We start from the raw sequence: 9546 nt of genomic DNA, 5'->3' as shown, positions 1-9546 counted from the left end.
TAAGCAAAGAAAGTATTAATTGTACGCATGTGAATGGATGACTATACGTTGTATCTATTGTATGTATTTTCTAAGAAAATCTATAAACTGATGAAAATGCATGAAAGGCATGACAACGGATGCTTTTATGGATCCTACGAACCGACGCTCTCATGTGTGCCACGGGGTGATGCTTGTGGATGCCATGATTGACGAAGTTCAAGGTGACGCTTATGGGATGCCATGAAAGCAGACGTTTAAGTCCATGTATGTTCTTAAATGACGTATGCACGAACGAACTGTTAAAGAAATGATAGGACTGAAATGAACGGAAAAAGGAAAAGACCATTTTCGGGCTTACGCCCCAAACAATATTTTTCTCATGAAAAGAAAGGACTATTAAATGAAAGAATGAACTGAATGAAAGCTCCAGCTCGCTAGAGCTGACATGAATGAACGAATTAAAAGCATGAAAGAAAGAAATAAAAGCATGAAATGTATGAAGATACGTAATGGCCACATGAATGAATGAAAAAGGTACCAATGAATGGGCAGATTGCAATGCCGGGTAAGTAGTACTGGAAGTGCACCCAATGCTACCCCCTATGAAAGGGATTCCCAACCCGTGACCATGGGCAGAATCTGGGTCCAAAGGAAAACTGCTAACCCCAACACACGGGGCGTAACAGTGTGTACTTGCCTATGAAAGTGATAAGAATGAATGGATGTATGCATGTATGTATGAACGCACGAATGCACGAACTCTTGAAGAAATGAAGGCACTGACGGGAGAAACGTTTTACGAAAAGGATGCCCATGTTTAAAAGAGAAAAACTCCGTCCAGTGATGTTTTCAAATGAATGCACATATGACACGTAAGCATGCACGTAATAGTATGTACGAATGATGAATGCATGAATGAAAACCTATATTGTTATATTTTAACTGTATAAAGTAATGCTTACGAGTCATCGACTCATTTTAGTTTTTATGCATGTCCCTCCCCCCATAGGAACTGCATGATGAGGATGGACACGGCCCATGGGGAAGAGCACGGAAGTCTAGGCACGAGTTTTAAACGTACGAGAGGCCTTTTTATTTCAAGATTTATGTTTTTTGCTGTAAACCTCTTTTATTGTCAAAATACATTTTATTTATAAACGTAGAGTCTCACACCCTAGGTATGCAAGTGAAAATTTTTAAATAGGACGGTAATTTCGTCGTCCTTAATAAAAACCACCTCAAGGACGGGTGTTACATATATACACTCCGACTCCTCCACCTGCTCGGCAGGCTGACCCATATACATACACTTGCCATGGATTCTTCTTAGGTGGCTTTTGGACTTCTTCTTTGAAGTTGGAAAACTCTACTACAAAATTGGCTAGTATATGCCCTTTCACAGGGCTTTTTGGTATGATGTCATACTCACTCAATTCGATTAACCATTTGACCAACCGTCCTGAAGTGTTTGCTTTCTTCAACACCTTTTGTAGGGGCGACGAAGTGATTACTTTTATTGGATGGGCTTGGAAATAAGGACGTAACTGCCTTGCTGCTACCACGACTCCGAAGGTGACCAACTCTACCTTTGGGTACTTGGTCTCTACTCCTTTCAACGCCCTGCTTACATAATACACTAGTTTTTGCTCATTTTCTTCCTCTCGTACCAACGCAGCAAATACTGCGTCTGGGGTTACTGCTAAGTACAATGACAATGATTCTCCTGACTTGGTGTGACTGAGCAATGGCGGCTTAGTTTGGTCCTCTTTCAACTGAGAAAATGCTTCTTCGTACTTGGCATCCCACGCTAGGGCTTTCTTAAGCACTTGAAAGAAAGGAAGACATTTATCCGTTGATTAGGATACAAACCTGTTCAGAGCTGCAATCTTCCCCACCAGTTTTTGTACTTCGTTCAAGTTCGTGGATGACTTCATCTCTATTATCGCTCTAAGTTTCTTGGGATTTGCTTCGATCCCCCTCTCTAACACCATAAAACCAAGGGATTTTCTAGACTGTACTTTGAATGCACATTTTGTTGGGTTGAGTTTCATTTGGTGCTGACGTAAGACCAAAAAAGCCTCTCTAAGGTCTTCTATGTGTTGGTCAAACTCTCTACTCTTTACTAGTAGATTGTCGACATACACCTCCATGCTTCTTCCGATCTAGTTTTTAGACATTTTGTTTACCAACCCCTGGTAGGTTGCCCCAGCGTTCTTCAAGCTGAAAGGCATCACTTTATAGCAGTACAATCCCCGGTTAGTTATAAAGGCGGTTTTCTCCTGATCAGCCTTCTTCATTCTTATTTGATTGTATCCCAAGTAGGCATCCATAAAGCTTAGCATTTTATGACCTGTTGTTGCGTCCACTATCAGATATATCCTTGGTAATGGGAATCTGTCCTTTGGGCATGATTTATTTAGGTCAGTAAAATCTACGCACATTCGCCACTTTTCATTAGATTTTTTTACTAACACCACATTAGACAGCCACTTTGGATAACGTGCTTCTTCGATGAATCATGCTGCTAATAACTGATCAACCTCCTCTGCTATTGTTTCGTACTTCTCAGTACTGAAGTTTCTCTTCTTTTGTTTTACTAGGCATATCTTTAGGTCTACATTCAGCTCATGTTCGATGATATCCTCGCCTATCCCGGGCATATCTTTATGATTCCATACGAATACATCTTTATAGTCCAGGAGGAAATCTATCAGTTGCTATCTCTCTTCTGTTCAAGGTTGACCAACTCTAGAGGCTCATCTGCCTTTCCATGCCTCAGGGTATCATCCCTAGTCTCTAACTCCGTCGCCATTACTTGTGGTCCCAGCAGGAGGACCTTGTATTTTTCAAAATCTACCATGCTGACCTCCCTTTGCCCTTGTCTGAGCTCCTGCACATAACATTCCATGGCCAAGACCTGCACTCCGCGTATTTGGCCTATTCCTCTTGGTCTTTGTACTTCGCCTATTGGGAACTTCAGTTTTAGATGATAGGTTGAGGTAATGGCCTTTAATGCATTCAATGTGGGCCGCCCAATGATCGCATTATATGCCAACTGAATTCTCACTACTAAAAACCCAGTCATTGCCATGGCGACATAAGGGTTTGTGCCTATAGATATTGGCAATGTAATGGAGCCCATTGGTTGCACCGCATCTCCAGTTAATCCTTTCAGCGTAGTTGGTGCTGGTTTCAACTGCTCTTCACTTATTCCAATTTTGCTAAAAGCATCCCAAAACAAGATATCCTCCGAACTTCCATTGTCAATCAGTATTCTCCTGGTGGTAAAATTTGCCACCAACATTGTTACCACCAGAGCATCATCATGGGGGTACACAACCCCTCGGCAATCTTCTTCTCCAAAAGATATCGTGGGTGATCCTTGTACTCAGGGCTGTTTGACAGGCCTCTCTACATTATAGATTTCTTCATATCTTGCCCACCTTGCATAGGTCTTTCTTCCTGAGGAAGTTGGGCCTACCCCTGCATATCCGCTAGTGATAGTGTGTGTCTTGCCCAGAGGTTGGTTTCTTCGGTTTTCATATGCTCTCACTCTTCAGTCCCTAGGTTCATTTGATCTCCTCTCCCTTTTTGGTGATTCCCGTCGCTTGGGGCTCTTACTTCTTCTCCTCTTGTGCTCATTTTTCCTTTCATTTGTTCGCGCGGGGGGGAGGGGGGGTTGTTTCGGTCATGTTTTTGGCGATCAATTGCTCTAACTTGCCATTGTTGCTCATTTCTTCCATTTTTTGCTTCAGGTTGTAACAGTCATCGATTCTATGTCCCCTTGACTTATGATAAGTGCAGTACTTCTCGGTTTGCCATTCTTTCTCAATTGGTTCTTCTTTCTTTGTTTTTTCTGAATAGTGTACATAATCGCCACTATGCGTTCTTATATTACCATCCTACCTTGACTATTGCTGGTCTCTGTTCACTCTTTGTCCTCCATCTCAGTCTTTCCTCTATCCTCCTTTCTTTTCCAGCTCACTCCTTTCTAGTTGGGTAGTCAAGGCAATCAAGGTGCCTTCAGCATTAACAAAATCATCAGCTGTATCCATGAACTCTCGTAAGGTGGAATGGGTTTTTGGAGCCAGCTTGACCATAAAAGGGCTCCTTGGCCAAATGCCTCCCAATAGTGCTACTAGCATGATTTTCTCATCTTGGTCATCGGTCGTCAGTCGTCATCTTTTCTTTATTGAAGCGTGTCAAATACACTTTCAAACTTTCATCCTCCCTTTGTTTGATGGTCAACAAGTAGGCGATGTGTCTCCTGCGTTTTCTACTCGCCATGAATTGGGTCAAGAACTATCGGCCCAGCTCTTCGAAACTCTCTATGGAATTTGGTTGCAGTGCACCAAACCATCCTCTTGCTGATCTTTTAGAGTCAAAGGGAAGGCTCTACAAGCAATCTCCCCCGGGAATCCGTGAAGCGTCATATGAGCTTTGAAAGTCTCAAGGTGCTCTACGGGATCTTTCAAGCTGTCGTATAAGTCCATTGTCGAGACTTTGAATTTCGTGGACAGGGGCATTGCCATGATTTTTGTAGAAAACGAAAAATTTGTGCTCGACAGCAATTGATCTACCGAAGAAGATGTTCCTCATATTTTTCTATCAAGTTACGTACATCGTGGTGCAATTTCTTTGCTTCCTCGTTCTCTTGATGGCCCTTTCCCACACTATTTGTCTCCATCTCCACCTTGTCAACTTGACTGGGTGTCACATCCTCGCCTGACAGCCCATTTCATGACTTAAGAGTCTCATTTTCCTTATGCAAGGAATCCATCTCCGTGGTAAGCTTCTTTATCATTTCTTCCATCTCTGCAATCTTCTCCTCCATATTTTGTGAAGTTTCTCTCTGATCTCGAGTTGCCTAAGATCAAGTAGTGATGGGCATGTGAAAAGCACGCTAAGTGTGAGACTTAAAAGAATCCCATAGACGGCGCCAATTGTTTTGGACATGTTTCACCGCCACCACCTCACGATCACCTATAACAAAAGTGTAGAGAGCACAGGGGTCTAAGGGAACGCCTCTGATACCTAAGTCAGTAATTTGTGGATAATAATAATAATGACAATCAAATCGATCCCTTTGCGAACCTGGATTTTTTCATTATATAGAGCTCTGTAATCTATCTTTGTTTTTTTTTTTATATAGAAGAGCCGAAGCCACCTGTCCATGAGTGACCCCGTCCCAAATTTTATTAATAACCCTCACTTGTGGCGGAGGAATACCGTGGTTACAGACCGACACCTAGTATTACAAACAATATTACCAGATGTCAAAATTACAAAACAAAATTACAAACCTACTAAAAACGGACAAACATTACACAAGAACAAGACACTAACGATAACGTAAAGAAGGCAAACCCAAATTATCCAAACGGATTAAACCACGAAGCACTCTAGGCACCTCCCTAACAAATCTCCACTCTGAATTAAGACCCAATGCACCACTCCGAGCCAACCAATCCGCAACTTTATTTCCCTCTCTATAAACATGACGAACAACGCACACCATAGAATCCATGAGGGACAACGTATCTTCCCAAAAATCTTCTAAATACCACACACCACACCTTCTCCTATGCCACCACGAAATCACCACTTGCGAATCTAATTCAATTTCCACAAAATTAATCCCCAACTCCTTACATGCTTTGAGCCCCTGAAGAACAGCTAACAACTCCGCTCTATTACTTGTACCGATCCCAATAGAAGAATTAAAAGCATAAACCATAAGACCACGATCATTCCTAATGATACCGCCCACCCCTGAACAACCAGGATTACCCATACTACTCCCATCTGTATTCAATTTAAACCACCAATGAGCTGGCTTTTGCCAAGCCACTGGTTGTACATGCTTTCTAATAGGAACCAAAACAGGAATATTCAATGACTGTAAAACCTGTAAATCATGTCTGGAACAATTACTAACCTTTTTCATATCTCGAACTACAACTCCCATCCATCTACTAATAGAAAGCCGAACCGAAAAAATAGACTGGAACATTCCCTCCATACGCGCAGCACAACGTCTAGTCCAAAGATGCCAAGTAATAATAGACGGTAAAATCCCCACTATTAATCCCAGTTGAGAATTAAAAGATGCCCTTCAAAACCAAATTTGAACCGTCTCCCTCCAAGTACGACCAATAGGAATATCAAAAATAGATCCATAGAATTGCCATATAGCTGATGCAAATTCCCCTGTAAGTAACACATGATCTTGATCTTCATAATTACCTTCATCACAACAATCACAATGAGAAACAATCTGGATCCCAATGCGCCAAAGACGATCATCAACACTTAATGCCATGAACCACACCTTCCACATTAAAACCGAAACTTTAAGTGGAAGTAATTTATGCCATACCCAAGGATGCCACTCCATACTAGAACCTTGAACCCGAATATAATCCCAAGCGGATTTAGTCGAAAAATTCCCATTGTCATTCTTCATCCAGATCAATACATCAGATCCTCCCTTACACCCAGCCAAAGCCTCAATAATACTCTCCACCTTATCCTGACCAACTAACGTACTCAAAAACTCCACATCCCAACTATTGGACAACTTCCACTCTTTAACTTGCAACATCGGATTACCCACTATCTGTAACTCATCAATTAGAGGACCCTCATCTCTCCATTTATCATACCAAAATAAAATATTACCATCTCGAACTCTCCATTTAGAATTATTAAAAACACTCGGAATACTTTTGACAATCATTTTCCAAAACCTTGTACCTTTTCTCATATCAATAAGACACCAACTCGAATTTCCCACATATTTTCCTTTAAAGAAACTAGCCCACAAAGATTCTCCTTTCAAAAGATTCCAAGCAAACCTCATATGCAACGCTCTTTGAATATCCCCCAAATTCCGCAAACCAAGACCACCCTCCTCTATTGGCTTACAAATATTCTCCCAAGCCACCCACTTTTTTTTTCCTTTACCATTAATCTCACCCCAAAAAAATGTGCTCAACAGTTGATTTAAAATTTTAATAATAGAATGAGGAACCTGTAAAACTGCAAAAATATGTAAAGCCATACTAGACAGCACATGACGAAGTAAAATTAAGCGCCCACCCGCAGATAATAATTTCATTTTCCAACCACTGATTTTATTCCAGACTTTGTTAATCATCTCCTCTAGATGCTCATGCTTAAGACGCCCTAAAACAATCGGAACCCCAAGGTATTTAAAAGGAAACAAACCTTCAGAGAACCCTGTCAGCCTTTTAAGATCTCTCTTTCTTGCTAACGAAATTTTAGGAGAATAAAATATAGCCGTCTTTTCTTTACTAATTTGCTGACCTGTCCATTTTTCATATTTTTCAAAAACCACCAAAAGTTCCTTAACCGATTTCTTACCCCCATTCAGAAAAATAACAATATCATCAGCATACATAAGATGAGAAATATGAGGAGTACCTCTAGCTTGGGAAAATTTTCCAATCTTGTTCCCATCAAAGCTTTGTTTCAAAAGTCTAGAAAGTACTTCTTGAAGAATAATAAAAAGGTAAGGCGAGAGAGGATCCCCTTGGCGCAAACCCCGCCTCCCTTGAAAGAAACCTTTCGTCGTACCATTAAGCATCACAAAATACCACACATTCGAAATACAAGCACTAATCAGAGCACAAAAGGAAGAAGGAAAGCCAAAACACCTCAAAACCTCAAGCAAAAATTGCCACTCCACCCGATCATATGCTTTAGCCATATCAACTTTAATCATAATATTACTACCATGTGACGTCCTCTTCAGAGAGTGAACCATTTCCTGGGTAAGACTGATATTCTCAAAAATACTTCGCCCAAGTATAAACGCACCTTGTTCAAGAGAAATCATTTTGGGAAGGAAACCTGTCATGCGATTCACAATAATTTTTGAACAAATTTTATAGAAAACTGAACAAAGGCTAATTGGCCTAAATTTATCAAACCCCGACGGCACATCTACCTTCGGGATAAGCACAATATAAGAAGCCGAATAAAATCTCGGAAGGCGTTTTGATAGAAAAAATTCTGAAATGGCTTCTAAAACATCCACTTTAACCACCTCCCAGCAACTCATAAAAAAACCCGCGCCAAAACCATCTGGACCCGGAGAACTATTAATAGGAATAGTTGATAGAGCCTCTTTCACTTCAACCAACGAAGGGATCCCACAAAGCCGGACACAATCCTCATCATTAATAACCGATGAAATTAAACTAGATAAATCAGGCACCTCCCTAACCGGATTAGATCTTTGAAGAAAATCAGAAAAATAATCAACAGCTCCAAGATGAATTGCTTCCGGAGAATTAAACTCCAACCCATTCGAGGTTCTTAACTGATGAATTTTCCTATGCTTTTTATTAGATAACCACACATGAAAAAATTTTGTATTCCTATCACCACCCATTCTCCACTTAATTTTAGCCATTTGTGCCAATCTAATATCCTCCCTAATCCTCCAAGAAGACAACTCATTAGAAGTCCTTACTAATTCCCTTTCAATATCATCACCCCAACCTCTCTGCAACAAATTTTCCAGATTCTCAATCTTATCTTCAAGAATAGCAATCTGAGTATTAGTTCTCCCAAATACACTCTTGTTCCATACACGCAACGCCACCTTAAGTTTTTTAAGTTTAGTGGCTAATTTAAACAGCCCCGAACCAATAACCGATTCATACCAAACCTTTTGAACAAGAGTCATAAAATCCGGATGCTCAACCCACATTTGCTGAAAACGAAATGGAGGTGGACCATAAGAGAAAGGATCACTTAAAAATTCTATAACCATAGGACAATGGTCCGATGTAGTCCTAGGAAGATACAAACAATGGGCAGTCGGAAAAAGAGATAGAAAATTTGCATCAAGTAAAACTCTATCCAGCTTTGCCCAAGCTATAGATAAACCTTGCTGACCATTACACCATGTAAACTTACCACCTTGTGAATTCATTTCCAACAACCCACCCTGATGAATCCATTTATTAAACTCATCAATTGCAACTCTATTCCTCGGACGCCCACCACACCTCTCAATATCCGACCGAATTACATTGAAATCCCCAGCAAAGAAACACGGCTCCCCACCCATTCTATCCGAATTCAACTCCTCCCAAAGCAGCTATCGTTCAAGCCTATTACACTTTGCATAAATAAAATTACCCAAGAAATGATTACTTCCTTCGGTAATGCATAATGACACAAACTGCGAACTCATGCGAACCACCTGCACATCCAATTCATTTTTCCAAAACACCCAGATTTTACCACCATCAGTCTCATTGATATCGCCTCATCAAATTTCAAAAACCGCATGAAACTATGGATTTTAACCACACTCTGAAAAGGTTCCAGCAACACTATCAATTTTTGTGACGCCCCCAAATTCCGCTTGGGATCGGACGGACATTTGAAGTGTCGAGACATGCAACACAAGGTTACCTGCCCCCGTTCATGACATATAAGATGCAATATTCCTAACATGCATCTAGCATTATGCAATATTCGCAGCGGATAATTTTTTTCTTTAGCAATACAATGCACCAAATTAAA

General features: G+C 40.7%; 1 protein-coding gene across 1 annotated transcript; it reads right to left on the bottom strand.

Moving 5' to 3' along the window:
* Window positions 1-4558: 4558 nt before the first annotated feature.
* On the bottom strand, window positions 4559-9085 carry LOC118347672. Its single transcript, XM_035687691.1, has 2 exons — window positions 8098-9085; window positions 4559-4707 (listed from the first exon to the last, which is right to left on the bottom strand). The coding sequence occupies exons 1-2, from the start codon at window positions 9083-9085 to the stop codon at window positions 4559-4561; spliced, it is 1137 nt and encodes a 378-aa protein (XP_035543584.1).
* Between the last annotated feature and the right edge of the window lie 461 nt (window positions 9086-9546).

The sequence above is a fragment of the Juglans regia genome, chromosome 2 (genome assembly GCF_001411555.2).
Source record: "Juglans regia cultivar Chandler chromosome 2, Walnut 2.0, whole genome shotgun sequence".
NCBI classification, from domain to species: domain Eukaryota; kingdom Viridiplantae; phylum Streptophyta; class Magnoliopsida; order Fagales; family Juglandaceae; genus Juglans; species Juglans regia.
Note: the sequence above shows the minus strand (reverse complement) of the source record. Positions and strands in the feature narration are given on the sequence as shown.

Coding starts and splice junctions, on each gene's coding strand:
- LOC118347672 (XM_035687691.1), bottom strand. CDS start 9,085: ATGGGTGGGGAGCCGTGTTTCTTTGCTGGGGATTTCAATGTAATTCGG. Junction 4,708..8,097: donor TCCTATTAATAGTTCTCCGG/GTCCAGATGGTT, acceptor ATGGGCTGTCAG/GCGAGGATGTGACACCCAGT.